A 24,683-nucleotide genomic window follows, 5' to 3' on the forward strand; every position below is an offset into this window, starting at 1 on the left:
TTGCGGTCCTCCGATTTGTGTAGGGCCAAAATGAACCCTGGGAGACATTGCTTAAATATTTACTTTCGCATACATATTACGTCATAATCAATAACTACCTGCAAGGAAAGATAGCTCTGTATCGTGCAAATAGAGAATACCGAAACCTAATACATTTACTGTTGTTATGAGAATTATCATAGCATAATTCATTGTTATACCCCTATAAAATAGTTTCTATATAAACTCTATGGACAAAAATGCCAATAAATGAACAATTCCGTCGAGCGGTCCAAAGGACTGTTAAAATCGACTGTTAAAATGTGCTGTTGGACCGGAGTGACGTCACAATGGGATATAACAAAACAGTTATCAACTGGGCTTTCGGACAACAGATGATTTGTTGGACCCTCACACAAATCGTTGCCCTCGGCCTTCGGCCTCGCGCAACAGTTTGTCTTCGGGTCCAACAAATCATCTGTTACCCTCAACCCAAGTCAACAACTGTATACTATAATTTTTCCTCTATTGATCCTGTTGCAGTGATATATACGAATGGTTGATCTATAATATACCAATACGGCTCTTACACAGTTTTAAAAACTTACATTGTAAAGACCTGCCATACGGAATTTTAACAAAGACCATTAACTCCGTTAGGTCAGTCTGCTAAACCATTTCAAAAAATGAGACATAATCACAAGATGTTAGTATATATAAGCCACACCTCGTGTTCTTAGTGATTGTCTTTATTAGATACAATGGTTACTTATCACAAGTCATTGATGATTTGAGAAATAGATAAAAATTATAAAAAAATAATAGTTAATAAAAGAAAGTTATAAATCAATAAGTCATAAATAAATAAAAAAAAGTTCTATAAAATTGGAATAGAGAAATCTTCTCGCTAGTCAGGCTGTCAGTGCTGTTTTCTTATTTTTTATGTTATATTATACAATAGTTACTTCGGTGGCTGGCTTTTCTGTCGTTGTTGAGGAACGGGTATTTGAACTAGGTCCCGATTCGGGGTTGTCCGCCATGGCAACTGAAAAAAAGTATGCAATATAACTTAAGTTATTGTGTATTTTTAGGCCATCTATTGAAATTTAGCGCAATATGAGTATCTGCTTTTACGACTACAAACACAATATTTTACTATTTTCTAATTAACCATGTACCTACCAAATGTGTGCACGTCGTTGACGCGTTAGAAGATTTTGAGTGAGGTTAGTAAACACAAAAGGAACGATTTCATATTATGATACCTGATTTTGAATTCATTCATGTTCATTTTTAAAATGTTTGTATGAAAGTATGTAGGCCTACAGTGTATCACATTTTTGGAGAGACTTCCTAGACATAAATATGCTACTATTCGCCACATATTAGAGTTATCTACCTTGTGGGTAGGTATCGATTGTTACGTCATTATTTTGTGAGCGCAATTCACGTCGTTTTCTCCGAAACGTATGACGTTACGCTCTCAAACACATGACGTCACAATCAATACCTACCCGCAAGTGCAGATAACTCTGTAATATGCAAATTCGGAATAGGAGGATAAAAGCAATTGACAAATCCCGTAGTTGAGATATCTGCATGTTCATTAAAATTATTTAAGCGTTAATACTAATTTATCTTAATTTCGTAGGAGTATGAGAAAATGCTTTTTTCAAATTTTTGTTTCGCGGATTCACTCAATTTCAAAAGAATAATTTTTCATATTCCGATGAAATTAAACCATTGTGGTACGTATGCTTATAGTTAATTTTTAGATCACTTGATATATACAATAAAACGTCAATATCTCTATTTTGACGTCAAGATATCATTGGGTTTTTGCGCCATACTTAAAACAAGATAATACAAGAAAATTGATCAGAAAGTCAGATTGAGTATGAAAACAAAGAAAAAATAGGTATATTATGATAAGAATTTTCATATTTTACATAAGCCGGTATTCTTATCAAAGTTCATATTTTTTTAGTCTTGTATATGTCCTTATCATATATCCACTCGCGATTTTCTGAATAATGAAACATATACATTTCAATATTGGCAGTAAAATATTATGAGGAAGTTCGTACCGAAACTGTCCTTATTTGGGTTAGACCCGTCAGGTGTAGATGCTGGTTCGATTCTTTTCCTCTCTACCCACATGACTCTGGCCACCACTAGTGAACATATGGCCAGCACAGTAAACATAGTCCCTCCTATAGCACATCCAATCATCAGTCCCTTTCTGTCAGATAAAAAGATAAATTAACCATTTACCTACCATAGCTAACACTCTACTTATATATACACGTCCGATGACTGAGTGCATTGAATAGTCTCTATTTCTGTCTTATAATTCCAATGCTTGAATTTTCGCTCTATACAAGATTGACATTAACCAGTTTAAACAGTAACCGTTTAAAAAAACACACAAACAAAAAATACTTTTTAATACGACTCTATGTTTAACACTACAAGGGAGTGGTATGCATTGGCGGTTGAGCATATCTGCACATGGTTGTGTGTTACGATAACTATTCGATATAAAAGTAAATAATATATTACTTAGTATGGTGGCTGATATGTGCTATTTCGTTATTTCGCCTCACAAAAGCGATTATCATCGTCTTTCCTCCCCGCTAAGCATCGTCTTTTCGCAGCGCCATGTGAGAGCGCCGAATGCGTGAGATTTTGGATGTTACTGGTCCGGGGTGTTAACACGACTAGATCATTTCAATGGCAGATTAGGACTGACTTTATTACCAACAGTATCTAGAGAGGTTACATAATGGTCTTTCGGACTTGTCCAATACTGTTACATCTCCCTACCAAGTTTATACAAGTATTATAAACTAACTTTAAAAACACTGTCTCTGGCGTACTCTATTGCTACTTAACTGTCTTTATACCTAGATGACAATTTGATAGCGCGACCGCTTACGAGACTGAATTTCATGTTTGACGTACATGTACTTCTGGTTCCATCTGGTACATTCGAACCAACTGGTTGACATCCTGTTACACACTTCAAAGGAGTAGACAGTTTGACATTATTGGACACTGTGACGTCGTCATTTGTGACATCATCTATATAATGATCTCCGGGAAGCAACGTGAGAACAGTTCTCCTTTGTATGGAACAAGTCTCTCCTGTTTCTTCTAACTGTTCAACCTTCATGTTCCACTAAGTACGATCTTGGTGTAGATGCCTTTCCAATAACTTTACCAGGGGTTAGCGTACCGTTGTTGGTATTTGGGGGCAATGAATCGTGCATTGTCTCCATTATCTATAGGTGATAAGGAATGTGCTCCTCTATCAAAATATACTTTGTGACGCTCTTTCTGTTCCTCGAACGATGATTTGATAGTACATGGTTCGAAGTAAAATGGTTTTAATGTAACAGAGCACATGATTTGATACAAACATAATTACTGCCTCTGCCAGGATGCGAACTCGGGACCTCTGGGTTACTAGTCTGACGCTCATCCGAGCGAGCTAAAAATCTCAAGAAAAAACAAGGGGAGTAGCGGGTCGGTGTGGTTTGTACATAGTGTTAAATACGGTCTCTGTCACTCAGCTGACGGAGCATGCTTCTTTGGCTCAGTCGGTAGAGCCGTAAATTTCCACGCCGGAGACACGGGTTCGATTCCTGGTCGGGGCACTCGACAGGAATGTGCATTTTCCCTGTTCTTCTACATTAACTGAGAACGCTTAATCGGCAGGGTTGTTCTGGTGGTTCTGCCTAACAGTAGCTGTTAAGGTAACAGTTCTATACCATTCAATGGTGTATTCCTAAGGTCCAGAAGAGCCAAGTGAGGGTCCTTTTCATCGTCCCGCGCTTTTTTTTATCACAGTCTGTACTGAACGTTCAGCGAGTCCATTGCTTACAGATTTGACATTGGGCTACAATATCCTCTATCTTCTTAGTGATTCCAGGCAAAAACAATACAGTTGAAAACACTTCCCTAAGTGACTTGTGTGTAATGTTTGTAACATTTCCTGTCTGAGTGATGTTGGTGTGATAATTCGATTTCCTTTAAGTAATAGTTCATCCACTTCACTGATCTCATCCCTCACATTCCAGTAGGGAGTCAAATCCGGGTCCAGACTATGTTTGTCATGAGGCCATCCGTCCATCACAGTCTGTTTGTTTCAGTTTGGCAAATACTCTGTCATTGTCCGTTTCTCTTTTGAAATGATTGACCTTCTGTAGACTTATTAGTACAGAGTCAATCACGTGTACCTCAAACTCGTCACCGTCATTTTCCATGTACTGTGTGGCTGTGACAGCACGACTGAGTGTGTCAGCGAGGTAATGTTCTTTACCAGGACGGTATGACACAACTAAATTATACTGTTGTACTTTGGGCATCATGCGTTGCAGTCTAGAAGGGGCTATCGACAAGGGCTTCTCAAAAAAGCTATCCAGAAGCTTATGACCAGTTTCTACTTGAATAGTCTTTCCGGAACTTCTGAAGACCATACGCTATTCCCAGCATCTCCTTTTTAATCTGTGCATAGTTCTTTTCAGACTTATTTAGAGATCTTGACGAGTACGCGATAGGTTGCTGTTTCTGTAAGAAACATGCTCCCAATCCATATGATGAGGCATCAACTGATAGCTTTAAATATTTGTTGACGTCGTAGTACCAAAGTACCGATGCTGTCGAAATTGCACGTTTCAATGTTTCAAACGCCACATCCTGTTCCTTTGACCACTGCCAGGCTACATCTTTTTCCAACAGAACCCTCAGGGGTTTGTTTACTGTGGCCAGGATAGGAATGAATTTCCCTTAGGTAATTGACAATTCCCATAAATCGCTGTAACTCGACTTTTTTTCAGGCTTTGTGAGTGCCGATATTGCTTCCACACGATCATCGGTCGGTCGCACGCCATCTGCGCTAAATACATGTCCGACATATTCTATTTCCGATTGGTTAATTTTACTCTTGACCTTGTTGAACCTTAGTCCTACCTCCACACATCTTGCAAGTGTTTTTTCAGTTTTTCCACGTGTTCCTTCTCATCGTTGGCCCATATGAGGATATATACAACGATTGCTCCGCAGGGCTGCTTCTCAAACACTTAAGAAATAGTTCTCTGAAATATTTCAGGAGCACTCGCGATTCCAAATGGTAAGCGTTCAAACTTGTAGCGACCGTAAGGAGTGTTGAATGTTGTGAGCCAGGTACATTGCACCTGCACGTGCCGCGCATCTCTCGCTTTCCCACCATTTTTGTCGCCATGTTTGATAACGTGAACATCAGTATTGTCACCTTGATTTTCTTTCATTCGTGTTTCACTAGCTTCGTCAGCTCTACATCTGTCTATAGTCTTCTGAAGGGTTAGATCTTTGTCTCTTAGTAGTCGTGCCCTCACTGAATCACTACGAATCCCGCACACTAATAGTGAATCCTGTAATGATGCTGAAAGTCCATAACAAAATTTTTAATTTTTTCCCCTTTGACTTCGTGTATAAAATCCATGTTTTTACAAGGGTTACAGTATTCCTCAACCTTCGCGAAGATATCACAAAACTGTGTTTTATCTGTCCCTTTTTCTAACGTGAAGGTATTATAGACCTCAATGGCTGCCGGCCCTAACACGTGTAGCAGGGTCATGCCTTTGACACCATCTCCTTTTTCCTTTAATCTAGTGGCTATGGCATATATTTCATACTGTTGTCAAAATCTCCAATTTTCCGACAGGTTTCCTTGCAGGCTTAATGCAGATGAAAGTGTCTAATTTCAATAACGGATTAAGACTAACTTTATTCCTAACAGTACCTAGAGTGGTTACATAAAGGGGAATAACTCTCGCGGCCTTGCAGATTTATCCAATACCGTTACACGGGGGTCCCCCTCGAGAGAAAAATATTACGATTTAGAATGTGTTAGAGGAGTTTTACGATGCATTTTGATGATTTTGCGAGCGCCGAAGATGCGAGATTTTGAGGTTTGGTGGGTCAGGGGTCTCTTTCAGGAAAAATATTAGATTAAGAATGGCTGAGATGAGTTTACCATGTATTTTGATAATTTTGTGAGCGCCACAGCCGCGAGATTTGGATGTTAGGGGGTCCGGGGTTCTCCCCAAGGATTAATATTACTATTTAGAATGGCTGAGATGAGTTTTACGATGCATTTTGATGATTTAAATCGTTCTTAACATAGCAATATTTCGATTTAAAGCTACCTCCATTTAGAAATGATAATTGTGAATGTCGTCATCCATCTGAGCGCCCCCCCCCCCCCAGCATCCTATGCCCTTGGGATATGTCTCTCCGAATACGTATACTAAGACTGTAACATCAACACATATGTACATTTATCACATAATCCGCCTGATATCCACTGTTATTGACATGTTACATTTTTGCTTAAACCATTAGTGTATATATATAATAACAGTTTTTATTGGTTGGGTCGGACAGAAAATCCTGCATTGTGACGTCATGACAGATACAATAAAGTATCGTCATGATTTTTGTGGACAGCCGCAGAGTATATGACATCAACTTAAGGTCCTATACATAGGCATTCTTTTCACATTTATCACATGTGAAATTCACATGAACGTGAAGAAATATTGCCTGTGTAGATATAAGTTATGCATTAAAAAATACTGTTATGGTGTACTCACCTGGATTCCGTTTTATCCGATGGTTTGTAAGAAGGTGTTACAGGTACGTAACTATAGCAACAGGTCTTATACGAGTAAGATACTGAAGAGTACGTATGTCCTTCAGATATTGTACAACACCGATCTGGGCAGTACTTCGGGGAATAGTAACTGTTGAAATAATTAAAATACCAATGATGATAGCTGGTCCCTATAGAATAACTTCCATAGTAGCTGTTGAAGTAAGTTTGATAGAACAACCCGGTACATTGCTCATAACCCGAACTCTGACCTGTAACAGAAAGAAAGCTAAAAACTGATATTGTACCAGCTTATTATTGTTGAATATTTATTTAGAAATCAATTTGACCATTAAGACGTCAACGTTGTCCGTCAACATATCCCTACTATCAACATGCTGTTCCATCCCATAGATTTAGGAAATTGAAGGAGATTAACAGAGTAATGATTGGACTCAGACAAACCAAACGATTGATATTTTATTCACGTATCGATTAGGTACATTCATTCTGATGATTAAATCACTATACCTAAGATTTTAAGACATACATATTTATATACGACAAGTAATTGCATTTACTTACCTATCCATGTTATTAGTAGAATACTCCACAGATACAGGTAGGTGTTACTAATCATGGCGGCACCAACAAGGAAGATTTACCTATGTCTGGTTATACAGTGACATTATAGGTAGGTTGGATATAGCCTAATTGTGTCGAATTGATCTCAGGTCTTTTTTTTTGTCTTTTCTTCAATGCCATAAAATTTAAAAGGCAAGGACTAAACAAGAAAACAGGTCCGCGATTATTTAAATAAAACAATTATGCAAATGTGACAACGCTATCGTAAGTGACCTTGAAGTGCAGGTAGTTACACAATGTCACTCTTACACTGTTAAAGCATATATAGCTTTGACCAAATACACGTCCCTTTAAATATTTGTAATATTAACAAATCACAATAATAATTGGAATGCATATAGTATATATATCAATACAATGTACTTGAAGAAATTAATATGAACACAAGAACATGATAGTTCATAAGTATACTACAGTATCACTTCTCTGATTAGGAATGAAAAATGAACAATTCATTTATTGGTTTATGTAAATATAAAAGTTATGCAAATATTGTAATTCTCAGAATGTTGGTAACTTTTGTTGATATATATGAAAAGCTTTAGCTGATGAAACAATCTTTTTGTCTCTCAAAATTTTACAATTTGTTTTTCGGAAAAGGTAAAAAAAAGGTGAAGATCTTTCAGATTTGAAGAAAAAAATGACAATGATTTTTTTGAAAAAAAACTGCGATATTATAATTTCAGCCGCAAAAATAGTAATAAGTGTATAAAAACTAAAACGTTAACAAAAAGGATGTTGACGGAGTTTTCATTTCATATGAGATGTTGTGAAACAAGTCTAAGTTCTTATTTTTGCAAGCAATTTCAAACTTGAGCGTATTCATCATTTGGAGACATGCAAAATGTCAACAATATTTGAGTGTGTAAACTTGAAAGTGTTCACTATCTGGATACATGCAAAATGTCAACTATATTTGAGTACGTAAACTTGAAAGTGTTCACTATTTTGAGTCATACAAAATGTAAGCTTTATCGGAATACGTAAACTTGAAAGTGTTCACTATCTGGACACATGCAAAATGTCAGTTATATTGGAGTATGTAAACTTGAAAGTGTTCACTATTTTGATACATACAAAATGTAAGCTTTATCGGAATATAGTGTTCACTATTTGGACACAGCTTTATCGGAGTATGTAAACTTGAACGTGTTCGCTATCTGGACACATGCAAAATGTCTACTATATTGGAGTATGTAAACTTGAAAGTGTTCACTATTTTGAGACATACAAAATGTCAACCATATCGGAGTATGTATACTTCAAAGTGTTCACTATTTGAAAACATACAAAATGTCAACTTTATCGGAGTAGGTAAGCTTGAAAGATGTCAGCTCTATAGGTGTACAGTCGTTTGTACTTACAATTGCCTATTACAGAGTTACTTGCCTTTGTGGGTAAGGATCCTTTATGACTTCATTATTTTGTGAGCGAAACTCACGTCGTTTTCTCTGAAATGTCAATATCCCGCAGAGTTCATTGTTGTCCAATAATTTTTGTGATTGTGGGGACCGCAATGAATCCTGGGGGTGATTGACTGCAATTGAACTAAGAAAAGATTGGTGAAATGTACGACAGAACGCTCGCACACACATGACGTCACAATATATATCTACCCGTAAGGGCAGATTACTCTATAATATGAAATACAGACTACTGAAACCTTGTTATTCACTTTAAATATATACTTCAGGAGATGTTTTCTTTATTGCTCCTGTTATAATGATAAACAAATGTTTTTTGTCTTTAATGTACCAATACGACGCTTTCACATTTTGAAAAAAAAATCAATTCTAAGCCGTAGCATTGTAACACCGATAGGTTAGTTCATTTTTTTTACGCTAAACCATTTCACAAAACGAGACATAGTCACGAGATGTTAGTTAATTAAACCAAAGCTCGAGTTCTGTGTGATTGTCTTTAATTGATTTATTTTATCATCATAAGCCATTTGTGATTTGAAAATGGATAAATGACGTATACACGAATAAATGAATGAATAAATAAAGAATAGATAAATAAATAAATAAAAATAATAATAAAAATAATAATGAAATTAAGTGCACGTATTATCAAAGAGGAATATGAGACAATCATCTCGGTAGTCAGGCTCTCAATATAAGTGTTTTCTTAAAAAAATATATAATTAGACATTAGTGACTTCGGTGGCTGGCTTTTCTGTCGTTGGTGAGGAAGGGATATCCAAACTGGGTCCCGATTCTGGGCTGTCCGCCATGGCAACTGAAAAAAAGTATAATAAGTTTATGGTAATATAAAACACTTTAAAACTAGATCGTGTTCCAGCTATCATTGTCAATCCACTCTACCTTAAGGTGAATAAAATTACCCATTATTACTCTCATTAGAAAGATTATAGTAAGACGAATATGAATTCTAGGTCATAACTATACATCAAGACTTTAGTTATTTTACTGTCGATGTATATTGAATGTATTTCATTTCAATACATTTGTAAATACTTTTCTTTCTGATGATTTAGAGTAGTAGGTAAAATTCCACAGAAAAATTATCACACTTCCTGATTTCGTCAAAGCGTTTAAAAGTCATGATTGTGTTCTCTGGTACAAGGAATAAGTATAAGGTGTTCATTCGGCTATCAATGGAGCCTGAATTGTTATTCTATTTTTAGATCAGACGATCTACGTCACTTTATTGAATGTTTATTACTTTTACATGTTTCTTTACGAAATATGTATTCAAAGTTTTCAGATCATTTCCATCGACATTATAAAAATATCAGAAAGGGACGACTTGTTAATTCTTCCACAATTAATATTTTAAAATTTGATGTATTCATTTGAAAATGATTTGCTTTTCGTTTTACGAGTTGTTCATAAAACACGATTAAATATGCTAATAAATCCCCCAAAAAACCCAAACAAAGAGTACAAGTGATGTCTTTCTATAAAGAATATACTGTATGCTAATCCAATTCATGAATAGATCATACATGGCCAGCGTCTTAAAACATAAGCTGTATTTTGGCGCGGGCAAGAAAGACAAGAGCTACTATTTTTGGTGACCGGAGCCAACAATACAGCTTATATTTTAGGGAGACTAACCATGTATACTTTTTATTCTGCAACATTTATAAAAAAATATACATATTTTAGCTAAAATATGCCAACGTTGCTGCAAATATGTCCCTCTTTCAAGCAATATTTCGCCTCGTCATTCGACGTCATTCGAATCGGCACACGTGCTGCAATTGTAAAATACAGCTGATTTCCTTCAGTGCCGAATACAACAAAAATATATGTGGTAGGTGTTTTCCGACATTAATGCTGGTTGCAGGATAAAATGAATTCCGTTCATTCATTTGCTGCTATAAATGGCGAATTAACAGATTATTATTTTCATTTGAAATATTATTATTTTTCATACAGTTACATGTAGGGATCAACCAACTAAATAAAAAAGACCTTCGAAATGGCCCCTGTGTATACAAGATTGAGCCCAGGATAGAATTTTAACCCGGCCGCTGATTGGCTGGCTAATTATGAATTTCAAAAGTAAAAATGTTTTCTGACAGGTAATTATTCCTAGATAACCATAATATCAATTTGGAAATTCATATTGAGATTTAGGCTCAAAATATCAATTTTGATAATGAATAGGTAAAAACATTAGAATTTCCGGATATTTTAGTGCAAAATGCGCCTGATTTCAATAAAGCTACCCTGGTTGGAGTTTGAGCAGAAGGACCCAAACTTTTTTTTCTATCTAGTGTTATATGAGAACCAAGACTTTAATTATAGATCACAATACCTAACTAATATTTCTGTGTTTTAATAATACAGTACAAAACTTTAACAAAGTTTATCACTGTGGTCTATGTAAAATCATTTAGTTGGTTGCTCTCTATAGCGAACGCAACCGGAAGTATAAGAGTCAGTCACTGGAGCCGAGTGAGTCCATGGATACAAAGGTAAGTCGCCAAGTTTTAGAATAATATGTGTCACTGTGACTATGCATGCAGTTTATTTAGAATTGGCCAGTAAGTTACTGGTACATATAACGTAGATTCAGGTAATTATCACGGCTGTAAACGTGTGACATGTGCGTTTAACATCAGATGGGTACGATCACATGGGTGCGCGGTGCATGGTCTCCTCAGTTGTCAGAATTTAGTTCACAGAACTGTATGCATGTTCCAGTTTAGGTGAACCAGGAATTAGCGGTCAAATTAAGAAATTGGGGAGGGGGGGGGGGGGTGTCAGTCGTCTCTGCCATATTGGAGTGCCGAGAGCCATAAAGGTATAAAACATAAGTTACAGCGTATACATTTGAAATTGGTAACACAAAGTTTAACACTGTGGTCTATGTAAAATCATTTAGTTGGTTGCTCTCTATATGTTGTATATATTTGAAATCTAATCGGAACACCAGCTGTTTTACTATTTACGCTAAAAATATATAAATAAAAGATTGTGATGTGAATTATTTTACTTTCAGTTTCCAAGTCCAGTATATGTTACTATGGTTACTCCTTACATATCTTAGTGGTAACCTTATTTTATAAAACTGTTATGACGGATGTTGTGGGTATTACTACAGTCGATACTGCTGTCACAGGTTTGTATACTGTATATTTACATATTTTAGTGGTAACCTTATTTTATAAAACTGTTATGACGGATATTGTCGGTATAACTACAGTCGATACTGCTGTGACAGGTTTGTATACTGTATATTTACATATTTTAGTGGTAACCTTATTTCATAAAACTGTTATGACGGATGTTTTGGGTATTACTACAGTCGGTACAGCTATGACAGGTATGTATACTTTATATTTACATATTTTAGTGGTAACCTTATTTTATAAAACTGTTATGACGGATGTTGCGGGTATTACTACAGTCGAAACTGCTTTGAAAGGTTTGTATACTGTATATTTACATATTTTAGTGGTAACCTTATTTTATAGTACCGTTATTACGGATGTTGTGGGTATTACAACAGTCGATACTGCTGTGACAGGTATATACTGTATATTTACATATTTTAGTGGTAACCTTATTTTATAGTACTGTTATTACGGATGTTGTGGGTATTACTACAGTCGATACTGCTGTGACAGGTATATACTGTACATTTACATATTTTAGTGGTAACCTTATTTTATAATGCTGTTATTACGGATGATGTTGATATTACTAAAGTAGATACTGCTGTGACAGGTATATACTGTACATTTACATATTTTAGTGGTAACCTTATTTTATAATGCTGTTATTACGGATGATGTTGATATTACTAAAGTAGATACTGCTGTGACAGGTATATACTGTACATTTACATATTTTAGTGGTAACCTTATTTTATAATGCTGTTATTACGGATGATGTTAATATTACTACATTCGATACTACTGAGACAGGTTTGTATACTGAGCATTTACCTGTTTTAGTGGCAACTTTGTATTCTTTACTGTGACGGATGACGGTATGAGTACCACTGCACTTAATACAATTGTGACATGAATCTTTACTGTGACGAGTCAAATAATGCTTCATATGTATTACATGTGTCTGGGAGTGAGAAGGCAAGGTAAAGCTATCAAACATCACGAGAATTTGTCTTACGTTGCGTGCGGGAGAAGGGACACTGTAAATCGCGGGTCTTTCACCAAACCGTAACAGTTGGTAATCCTGCCAAATTATAGTTGTACAAATTATGTATTGGTTTTATAGCAAATTAATATTAATTCATACTTATTGTCAAGTCTTACACCCAGCGTCTGAATATGTATTATTGAAAGATTATTTAAAAAAAACAATTATCCATATCGGTTGTGGTTCTCTATCTCCAGTGCTAATGATGGAACTATAGCCGGGCCAGTAATTGGAGGAATCATCGTCATAGCTGTCGTCGCCGTCGTTGTCGTCATCTGCTGTAAAGCCAAGTTCACAACCAGGCGGCGAACTGGAGTCGTGATAGCAAATCAAAACAGAACTACTACTGTCAGTAAGTCGGAAGTAACAAAAGGAGGAGTGACTATATACTCAAGTTTGAAAATACGAAGAGTTTAGCCTTAATGCAAGTTCATATAAAGGCTCAGGACTGGAATAACCAAATAAACGGCAACAAGATCTAGGTTTATAGAGCTAAAACGATGAATCTAGAATGAACACACATACTGTCATTCACACATATAAATGTGCTAGTACAGCATACATTATGTACTAGTGGGGCAACACCTTAAGGCTAAGTACCATGAATTGAAATCATGACAATTCTCCGAAAGAAGTGCAAGTATGCGCATTGGATCTATTTTGTCGATTAAACTACCATAGTGGGCGACACCTGTATGGAGGATTGCCGCCAAAAGAGCGGTTCAGCTTAGGAAACAATATCGCGCGATTAAAGTCATTTTACGATTTTAGTCTATTTGACCCTTGTGACTGTGACCTTGAATAAAGGTCTAGGTCATTCATTTGATCAAACTTATAATTAGTAGCCCTTCATCCCAGCATGCTACAAACATAATAGATGTACCATGCACATGGCTACAAGCCAGTCAATTATTGATAGAGGAGTCATTTGAAAATTATAACCCATTTGACACTGTGGCCTTAAAATCTGGTACAATATAGCTAATTCTTTCACGACTTATCCTAAACGTTACGTCGGAACGTACATGTAGTTCAATTCTTTTACAACTTATCTTAATCTTCGGAAGGTAGTCCTATTCTTTTACCTATTGGAGGTGAAATAAAATTAGCGCTCCCAATTCAAACATGATAGTTTGATTCTTTGACGACTCAACTTAATCTTCGAAAGGTAGTCCTATTCTTTTACATAATCTTCGAAAGGTAGCCTATTCTTTTACATAATCTTCGAAAGGTAGTACTATTCTTTTACAACTTATATTAATCTTCGGAAGATAGTCCTATTCTTTTACATCTCAACCAAATCTTCGGAAGTATATTTTAATTACCAATCAAAAAGTCCCTGAATGTACACATTAACACACCTTTATGGTGAACAAAATAGGTTACAAGATTTTAAATAAAAATGTATAGTAATATGCTTCTACTATGAAATGAAGAAAAAATCCCAATGTCATGATGACATAATATTTCAATTTGATCCTGACATATGGCTTCATATTCTCTCAAAAGGGACAATTCTGAATATGCATTCAATATGCATTAAAAGTTGTGTTAATTCATATTGGATTAAACCGGTTCGTATGAAAATTAAGTTGTTATTGGTATCACTATGACCTGCTTACAGATATATGTACCGTGTATTGATCCGTGTTTGAAATACAAAGAACAGTTTGCTCTCCAGAATTATAATTGGTAGGCCGAAACTGAACCCAACCAAATCAGTGTAGAAATGTCCACAACTACTCAAATCATTATAAATATAGTGTTTAATATACAGAAAAACTGCTATTCTACTTACATATTAATAATATTTTTACTGAAATCCATGATGAGGACCAGTGGGGTGGGGGGGGGGGGGGGAAGTGTTAAGAATTTCCGTGTTAAAGTAAATACAGGGCTTTTTCTCACTGCATTGGGAATAGGCCTGAGGCTTTGAATTTAGGAAAATGCGCGACAAACCAGGATTTGGGAAAAATTATGAAATATGAAATAAAGCATAACGAATAAATTTTTTTATTTTCTATGTAGTTTATGTACTTTTCTGAAGCCAGTTCACAAGTATTTAAAGTCTTAACCAAAGTTTTAAGTTCATGCAATATTTTTGGATAGTTTTCAAGAAATTTTGATTTTTGGAAATTTAAGACTTGAATTGGGAAAAAAGGTTTTGCCATGGGGAATGGGCTGATTTTTCGAGTATTTTTATGACACATGCAATATCAGGTGTCTAGGCCTCTAAGTAATCTATTTGAATCATGTGGCCTTGAATTAAGGTCATGGTCATTCATTTGAACAAAGTGACCCGTCAAACTTAGTAGCCCTTCATCCTAGCATATCATATTATCACGACGCGCCATGACATAAGCTCACCGGCCCTTCGGGCCAGGTGAGCTAAAAAAACATTGTATTATATGTTTCAACATTCAGTATTATGCCATGGTTTTTGCCATGTGTGTTTTGTACAATAATTTTACGAAAGGGCTTAGACTATTCAGGTTTCTAGAATAATATCTATATGTTAAATATTCAAGATTTTTTTTCCATCAAAATACCAAGTGTACATGTTTCTAAATAAGAAAAAAATAAAAAAAAATATTTATGGAAGAAATGTAAAGAAAATCAAATTTGTTCAGTAGCTGTGTTAATAGATAATGGAATCAGTGGGTTTTTTGTGGGTTTTTTTAATAAACATACATTATTATATAGGGTCCTGTATGTACATGTACTTCACTTTTAGTTTTAAAACTTTTGTTCAACTTCTGTAACTGCATGTATATGCTATGTATAAACAAAACATCTTGTGTATACATTGAACATATATACATACTGGTATATATCTCTACATGTAACGTACTAGAACTTTAGTCTCTTATCTTTGTTGGGGTTTTATTCAATGTTTACAACTTTTATTCGTTCAGTTACTGCTCATCTTCCATTTCACACATTTGGACGTGCTAGGTTTAGATGCTAAAGGAAAGCCAGAGTACCCGGAGAGAAACCATGGACCAGCAGTACCTAACGACTTACTGCCCCATATGGGATTCAACTCGCAATTGGTTTCAGAGGTGGAGGGCTAGTGGTATCATGTCTGAACTTCTTAACCATTCACAAACCATATACAATTATGGTCTATGTATGTGGAGGGATAAATCTTGAATTGCCTCCCTTGAAAGAATTATTTAGATTTTCTTGAGGGCAAAGCAATGCTAAATGGTTCCTGACACATAAGGACATACCGGTAATGAATATAAATTAATTAAGCAATAAAACTAGTATATATTGTGTAAAATAAAACTGTAATAAATAATTTAACAAGAATTTCCTAACACTAAGTATTGATGGTGTAATATTATCAATACAATGGTCCACTACACATGTAAATGTACATGTATATATATATGTGATATGCGAAACAAATTGCACAAACTTTATGTGTTATCTGTATCAGACATGATGTGTGGTGTCTGCACATGGCGTATATGTATGCACGTGCACACTGTTGGTATATTGTCAATCACACTCATTAATATGGTATGTTGTCAATCACACTCATTAAAGGGCCACTACCTTTCGAAACAGCCTTTAATTTTTAAAATAGGAATGTAAAACGAGATCAATAATTTTGTAGAGTCGCAGAAGTTATTAACTATACGTTTACTAGCACACTTATCATCACCTTCAGAACTGTTTAATTAGAATAAATAAAATGTTAATTTTCATAAAGCGGGTCGTTTTATGTTTCCCGCCGTCGTCCTAAATGCCGCGCCGTAGTTGACTATCACTGCGCCAGACGGCAAAAAGCGAAATGAATCTCCACTGTTATCGTACTTTAGACAGGAAATATTGTATATGTGTGGTGTTGTAACCTCATCTTAGGCCATCGATATATATTTTCTTTTGTTATCAATGTTTTTAAGAAACCTTTAAATTTTGCTCCGGAAAGGTAGTGGGCCTTTAATATGCACATGTACATTCCTTAATTGTTAACCGATTGAAGTAATTGGACGATATCCGTAATCAATCGGTTTGTCTGTCGAATTAAAATAGTGAGAATAACTTGAAGCCAGGCCTGTTCTGTTTACATATTTAAAATTCTGGAAACCATGTCTGTTCTGTTTTAGCCATGCATTTACTCATAGGAATTGTTTTAATATCAATATATCAATAGGACCCTACAAAAACCATGTCATCAAGACATGGTCAGGAAATCGAAATGTCCTGACACACTGTCAGTGAAATTCATTAAAAGTCTTCAAATCCTTAATTACAGCACTAATGCATTATTAGGCCTAGTGCTGGACTCGTCAACGGATCGCGGACTACACACAGGTGAAGCTCGGTGCTATTTTTAGACTGGCTGCAGTTGTAAACAGTCATACAACAGCATCTGTCTCAGAGCAAGTACAACTGACAGTTTTCAAGCTATGATTTGAAACGCTTTGGTTCTGTTGTCAGTCAGTCGCGTGTTATATTTATAATTAACAGTAGGCCTAACACTCTGAACTGCAGGCTTACAAAAACAATCAAATCAGACAACAACAAACTCTTAACATCAAATATTACACATGAAATAATACTTATATCCAACGATAGTGATCCAGTGTCTACAAAACATAAAATGCATAACTACTTACCTTATATTGGATATTTAACTTGAACAGCGAAGGCGGCTTCAACATTCACGAACCGGCTCAATACACACTATTGGGATTTCCGGAAATGACGTCATATGTAGACGCTTCGAAAATCTTCTAGAACCTTCTAGAACATTCCATGGGGAAATTCCTGATCAACGTCAAAAATATACCTAATTTCGAGACCACCGTGTTGGAGTTTTGTGGCACCTATTAAAGACTTAAAGGAACCATTTTATTCAGAAAAAAATCACCTTTTTACTACTGATAATTTCTTTTCATCTACTGAATCATTAAATTCAACAGGACGAATTAAACAGAAACTAGCGGTGAAAATGTCAATTTTTGCCTGTTTGACCCAAAATTTCTCCCTCAAATGAATTTTCGTAGAGTCAACAACTATCTCAGAAGATAGATCACGCCTGGATTTACTTAACTGTAAAATATCATTAAAAACTTTCTGGCAATTTCCTTATTATCCAACTTGCGGTTATAAGCGTGTTGGTAGGTTAAAATCGTAGTGGTTAACATTCGTTTCGAAGGAACGATAACTCTGTCATCGCACCTTACGTCTCTTATTTCATATAATGGGTTTTGCTAAGAGAGTATGACATAATAGCCTTGTTAAAGAAAATAAGGATACATTTATGATTACAAAGTTTTGTGATAACATACACTATTTTTTTTTTATTCCAGCTACTGTTTCACAGCCTCCGCCACCTCCGCAACCACAGCCAATGATGCAGCCATACGGACAACCTCCCCCGCCACCATACCAGCAGCCGGGAATGGCCTACCCCCATCCACAACAATACCCTCCCCCTCCACCACCCGGAGGCAATCCAGCCTACCCACCGCCCCCTCCGCCAAAGTATTAGACCATCTGATTTGGAGTCTTTTCGTTGCGAAGTTTTTTCTTGTGAAAACATTTGACCTTTTATACCAACGCGTTAGAAAAATTAAATTATTTCTCCCCCTTTCTTATGACGTAATGCACGCATATCAGTGACGTAGTGATTACGTAATTCACGCATATCAATGACGTAGTGATGGCGTAATTGACGCATATCAATGACGTAGTGATGGCGTATTTCACGCATACCAATGACGTAGTGATCTATCACCAGAATAGATAACGATCGCATGCACGATGATGTACACTTTGCTATTTCCAGGTGTCACAGATGGAATTCATACATTGATGAACTCTATTGTTTTGTCTCGTGTTCGGTATTTCATACAGGTATAAACCTTGACCTCATAAAACTTTAAAATATTGCTTCATTAAGTTGTTATGATGAATCTGTCTTTCACTCTTGCATGATATGATATTTTATTATTTGTGATTTAACAATGAGGCGATAGGTCTTCACAAGTTGATTAATGATTTGTTTTTGCTATTTGGATTGTTATTTATCTGTAATTTTCTGTAAATATGCAATGTATGATCAAAGTAAATGTATATTTCAATTTATGATTTTTTTTTCTGTTTAAACTATTATACTTAAATTTTATATGGTCTTATGAAATTAAAACTTTGTAAATAATCAAATAATCTTTCTGTGTTTTTCAATATTTTACCATTTGATTCGGGAAAAGCTAGGAAAAATTGAGGACCCTTCTCATTTGAAGGAATCTGAGATGTTACAAACTGGGATGGTATAATTTGAAGCTGTAAATCAGTTATAAATGTATGAAAACGAAAAAGTTAACTAAAAGGATATTAAACGAGTGTTCATTTCATATGAGTTTTTCATAAGGGCGAAGTGCACGAAATGCGAAGCACTTCTAAGGTAACAGATACACGAAAATATAAGAAAAAACACAATCTCCAAAATTCAATCCTACACACTGACAGCTTCAGTTTGCGGCCAACATTTTTACATACATATGGGGAGGTTGTGCGTTGCTCCGGTACTGCTCTCCCCAGTAAATATATATTTAACTAATGCAAATTCATAAAGTGAGTAATTAAACACACTTTTTTTACTATTTTTTAAATAATAATAATAACACTTTGAAAATTAAAAGCTATAAAATGCAGTCAAAATATCCACCAAGGCGAAGATGAGCACAAGGAATCATGACGTCACATAACGTCAACAAATGGCGCGAAATCATAGGATTCGCATACGCAGCAGTCCAGGCATTGAATGGACACAGAGAAATCCTAATCTTTGAGTTCATTTCTATGAGTTTATGCTAGACAATTATTACATCATATACTTCTATAGTTTAAAGTGCGTCCTTTTATTTCTAAATTATGTCTTCTACATGAAATAGAAAATAAGATAAATAAGTAGAGCTTCGCTCTTCCTATGCCGTGCATGATTCGTATTAAAACAAAGTCTAAGAAGTTGTTATTTTGGCAAGCAATTTCAAGACATGCATAACTATATCGAAATATGCAATTTTGAAAGTGTTCACTATTTCGAAATATGCGAAATTTCATATATATTGGAACTTGAAAGTGTTCACTAATTTGAGATATGTCCAATGTCAGCTGCGTTTTTGGTATACAAACCTCAAATGGTTGACTGATTCGAAATACGTAAGATGTCAGCTGAACCAACTCCGGCAGACGACAGCTACTTTCACATTCAATAAGTTCAATCCCGTCTTTGCATTATACAATGCTACCTCCTTTATGGGTAGGTATTCTTTGTGACGTCATTATTTTGTGAGCAACATTCATCTAGTTTCCTCTGAAATGTTAATCTCTCCCATAGTTCATTGCGGTCCTCCGATTTGTGTAGGGCCAAAATGAACCCTGGGAGACATTGCTTAAATATTTACTTTCGCATACATATTACGTTATAATCAAAAACTACCTGCAAGGACAGATAACTCTGTATCGTGCAAATAGAGAATACCGAAACCTAATAAATGTACTGTTGTTATGAGAATTATCATAGCATAATTCATTGTTATACCCCTATAAAATAGTTTCTGTATAAAGTCTACGGACAAAAATGCCAATAAATGAACAATTCCATCGAGCGGTCCAAAGAACTGTTAAAATCGACTGTTAATATGTGCTGTTGGACCGGAGTGACGTCACAATGGGATATAACAAAACAGCTATCGACTGGGCTTTCGGACAACAGATAATTTGTTGGACCCTCAGGTCTTCGGGTCCAACAAATCATCTGTTACCCTCAACCCCAGTCAACAACTGTATACTATAATTTTTCCTCTATTGATCATACCAGCAGCCGGGAATGGCCTACCCCCCTCCACAACAGTACCCTCCCCCTCCACCACCCGGAGGCAATCCAGCCTACCCACCGCCTCCTCCCCCAAAGTACTAGGCCATCTGATTTGGAGTCCTTTCGTTGCGAAGATTTTTCTTGTGGAAACCTTTGATACCAACGCGTTAGAAAAATTACATTATTTCTTCCCCTTCTTATGACGTAATGCACGCATATCAATGACGTAGTGATGGCGTAATTCACGCATATCAATGACGTAGTGATCTATCAACAGAACAGATAATTCTGTAGAACGATCATTGGTAGAAATGATAGTACTGTAAAATTTTACAGAGCGAAACGATCACATGCACGATGATGTACACACTTTGCTGTTTCCAGGCGTCACAGATGGAATCCATACATTGATGAACTCTATTGTTTTGTCTCGTATTCGGTATTTTATACGGGTATAAACCTTGACTCCATAAAACTTTAAAATAGTGCTTCATTAAGTTGTTATGATGAATCTGTCTTTCTCTCTTGCATAATATGATATTTTATTATTTGTGATTTAACAATGAGGCGACAGGTCTTCACAAGTTGACCAATTATTTGTTTTTGCTATTTGGATTGTTATTTATCTATAATTTATCTGTAAATATGCAATGCATGATCAAAGTAAACGTACATTTCAATCAATTATTTTTTTTTCTGTTTATACTATCATACTTTGATTTTATATTGTCTTTATAAAATTAAAACTCTGTAAATAATCAAATAATCTTTCTGTGTTTCTCAATATTTTACCATTTGATTCGGGAAAAGCTAGGAAAAATTGAGGACCCTTCTCATTTGAAGGAATCTGAGATGTTACAAACTGGGATGGTATAATTTGAAGCCGTAAATCAGTTATAAATGTATGAAAACGAAAAAGTTAACTAAAAGGATATTAAACGAGTGTTCATTTCATATGAGTTTTTTCATAAGGGCGCACGAAGGGCACGAAATGCGAAGCACTTCTAAGGTAACAGATACACGAAAATATAAGAAAAAACACAATCTTCAAAATTCTCCGGTACTGCTCTCCCCAGTAATTATATATTTAACTAATGCAAATGCATAACAGGAGTAATTAAACACTTTTTATTATTTTTTGAATAATAATAATAACACTTTGAAAATTAAAAGCTATAGAATGCCTTCAAAATATCCACCAAGGCGAAGATGAGCACAAGGAATCATGACTCACATAACGCCAACAAATGGCGCAAAATCATAGGATTCGCATACGCGGCAGTCCAGGCCTTGAATGGACACAGAGAAATCCGAATCTTTGAGTTCATTTCTATGAGTTTATGCTAGACAATTATTACATCTTATACTTCCATAGTTTAAAGTGCGTCCTTTTATTTCTAAATTATGTCTTCTACATGAAATAGAAAATAAAATAAACAAGTAGAGCTTCGCTCTTCCTATGCCGTGCATGATTCGTATTAAAACAAAGTCTAAGAAGTTGTTATTTTGGCAAGCAATTTCAAGACAAAACTTCTGCTATATCGAAGTATGTAATTTTGAAAGTGTTCACTTTTTTGAGATATGCGAAATTTCATATATATTGGAACTTGAAAGTGTTCACTAATTCGAGATATGCAAAATGTCAGCTACATTGGGGTATACAAACCTGAAATGGTTGACTGATTCGAAATATGTAAGATGTCAGCTGAATGGGGTTTATACTTTAAAGAACCAACTCCGGCAGACGACAGCTACTTTCACATTCAATAAGTTCAATCCCGTCTTTGTATTATACAAAGCTACCCCCTTTATGGGTAGGTATTCTTTGTGACGTCATTATTTTGTGAGAAACATTCACGTAGTTACCTCTGAAATGTTAATCTCTCCCATAGTTTATTGTGGTCCTCCGATTTGTGTAGGGTCAAAATGAACCCTGGGAAACATTGCTTAAATGTTTACTTTCGCATACATATTACGTCATAATCAATAACTACATGCAAGGGCAGATAACTCTGTATCGTGCAAATAGAGAATACCGAAACCTAATATATGTACCGTTGTTATGAGAATTATCATAGCATTATTCACTATAATTTTTCCTCTATTGATCCTGTTGCAGTGATATATATACTAATGGTTGATCTATAATATACCCATACGGCTCTTACACAGTTTTAATAACTTACATTGTAAAGACCTGCCATACGGAATTTTAACAAAGACCATAAACTCCGTTAGGTCAGTCTGCTAAACCATTTCAAAAATCGAGACATGATCACAAGATGTTAGTAATATAAGCCACACCTCGGAGTCTTTGTGTTGTCTTTATTAGATACAATGGTTACTTATCACAAGTCATTGATGATTTGAGAAATAGATAAAAATTATAAAAAAATAATAGTTAATACAAAAAGAAAGTTATAAATCAATAAGTCATAAATAAATAAAAAAAAGTTCTATAAAATTGGAATAGAGAAATCGTCTCGCTAGTCAGGCTGTCAGTGCTGTTTTTTTATGTTATATCATACAATAGTTACTTCCGTGGCTGGCTTTTCTGTCGTTGTTGAGGAAGGGGTATTTGAACTAGGTCCCGATTCGGGGTTGTCCGCCATGACAACTGAAAAAAGTATGCAATATAACTTAAGTTATTGTGTATTTTTAGGCCATCTATTGAAATTTAGTGCAATATGAGTATCTGCTTTTACGACTACAAACACAATATTTTACTATTTTCTAATTAACCATGTACACGTACCTACCAAATGTGTGCACGTCGTTGACGCGTTAGAAGATTTTGAGTGAGGTTAGTAAACACAAAAGGAACGATTTCATATTATGATACCTGATTTTGAACTCATTCATGTTCATTTCTAAAATGTTTGTATGAAATTATGTAGGCTTACAGTGTATCACATTTTTTGACAAACTTCCTAGACATATATATGCTACTACTCGCCACATACAGGAGGATAAAATCAATTGACAAATCCCGTAATTGAGATATCTGCATGCTCATTAAAATTATTTAAGCGTTAATACTAATTTATCTTAATTTCGTAGGAGTATAAGAAAATGCTTTTTTTCAAATTTTTGTTTCGCGGATTCACACAATTTCCAAAGAATAATTTTTCATATTCCGATGAAATTAAACCATTGTGGTACGTATGCTTATAGTTAATTTTTAGATCACTTGATATATACAATAAAACGTCAATATCTCTATTTTGACGTCAAGATACCATTGGATTTTTGCGCCATACTTTATACAAGATAATACAAGAAAATTGATCAGAAAGTCAGATTGAGTATGAAAACAAAGAAAAAATAGGTATATCACTATTTTACATAAGCCGGTATTCTTATCAAAGCTCATATTTTTTAGTCTTGTATATGTCCTTATCATATATCCACTCGCGATTTTCTGAATAATGAAACATATACATTTCAAGATTGGCAGTAAAATATTATGAGGAAGTTCGTACCGAAACTGTCCTTATTTGGATTAGACCCGTCAGGTGTAGATGCTGGTTCGATTCTTTTCCTCTCTACCCACATGACTCTGGCCACCACTAGTGAACATATGGCCAGCACAGTAAACATAGTCCCTCCTATAGCACATCCAATCACCAGTCCCTTTCTGTCAGATAAAAAGATAAAATAACCAGATACCTACCATAGCTAACACTCTACTTTTATATACACGTCCGATGACTGAGTGCATTGAACAGTCTCTATTTCTGTCTTATGATTTCAATGCTTGAATTTTCGCTATATACCAGATTGACATTAACCAGTTTAAACAGTAACCGTTTAAAAAAAACACAAACAAAAAATACATGTTTTTTTAAAACGACTTTATGTTTAACACTACAAGGGAGTTATATAGATTGGCGGTTGAGCATATCTTCACATGGTTATGTGTTATGATAACGATTCGATATAA

The 24,683-nt window shown here is 35.3% G+C and overlaps 3 protein-coding genes across 3 annotated transcripts in view; 1 reads left to right on the forward strand and 2 right to left on the reverse strand.

Moving 5' to 3' along the window:
* Positions 1–728: 728 nt before the first annotated feature.
* LOC138334954 (uncharacterized) lies at positions 729–7,364 on the reverse strand. The gene is made up of 4 exons (XM_069283830.1): positions 7,202–7,364; positions 6,618–6,888; positions 2,067–2,221; positions 729–1,024 (listed from the first exon to the last, which is right to left on the reverse strand). Exons 1-4 carry the CDS (start codon positions 7,254–7,256, stop codon positions 930–932), a joined length of 576 nt encoding a protein of 191 aa, XP_069139931.1. The 5' UTR covers positions 7,257–7,364; the 3' UTR covers positions 729–929.
* A 5,400-nt stretch (positions 7,365–12,764) lies between these two features.
* Positions 12,765–18,569, forward strand: LOC138334470 (WW domain binding protein VOPP1-like). The gene is made up of 3 exons (XM_069283128.1): positions 12,765–12,835; positions 13,098–13,252; positions 18,228–18,569. Exons 1-3 carry the CDS (start codon positions 12,765–12,767, stop codon positions 18,407–18,409), a joined length of 408 nt encoding a protein of 135 aa, XP_069139229.1. The 3' UTR covers positions 18,410–18,569.
* Positions 18,570–23,150: 4,581 nt separating this feature from the next.
* Positions 23,151–24,683, reverse strand: part of LOC138334952 (uncharacterized) — a 71,863-nt gene continuing 70,330 nt past the window's right edge. The window contains exons 3-4 of the mRNA XM_069283829.1: positions 24,223–24,377; positions 23,151–23,357 (exon numbers count right to left, since the gene is read on the reverse strand). Of these exons, the coding sequence (XP_069139930.1) occupies positions 23,263–23,357; positions 24,223–24,377 (250 nt within the window). The 3' untranslated portion in view covers positions 23,151–23,262. The remainder of the gene's footprint in view (positions 23,358–24,222; positions 24,378–24,683) is intronic.

This window comes from Argopecten irradians, chromosome 11 (genome assembly GCF_041381155.1).
Source record: "Argopecten irradians isolate NY chromosome 11, Ai_NY, whole genome shotgun sequence".
Lineage (NCBI taxonomy): Eukaryota > Metazoa > Mollusca > Bivalvia > Pectinida > Pectinidae > Argopecten > Argopecten irradians.

What these genes read in the sequence shown, in the direction of transcription:
- LOC138334954 (XM_069283830.1), bottom strand. Translation starts at nt 7,256, where the DNA reads ATGATTAGTAACACCTACCTGTATCTGTGGAGTATTCTACTAATAACA. An exon ending in TCTACTAATAACATGGATAG is followed by an intron (nt 6,889 to 7,201) that starts GTAAGTAAATGC and finishes TTTCTGTTACAG; the next exon opens with GTCAGAGTTCGGGTTATGAG. An exon ending in CCCAAATAAGGACAGTTTCG is followed by an intron (nt 1,025 to 2,066) that starts GTACGAACTTCC and finishes ACTTTTTTTCAG; the next exon opens with TTGCCATGGCGGACAACCCC.
- LOC138334470 (XM_069283128.1), top strand. Translation starts at nt 12,765, where the DNA reads ATGAATCTTTACTGTGACGAGTCAAATAATGCTTCATATGTATTACAT. An exon ending in TCTGGGAGTGAGAAGGCAAG is followed by an intron (nt 12,836 to 13,097) that starts GTAAAGCTATCA and finishes CTCTATCTCCAG; the next exon opens with TGCTAATGATGGAACTATAG. An exon ending in AAACAGAACTACTACTGTCA is followed by an intron (nt 13,253 to 18,227) that starts GTAAGTCGGAAG and finishes TTTTTATTCCAG; the next exon opens with CTACTGTTTCACAGCCTCCG.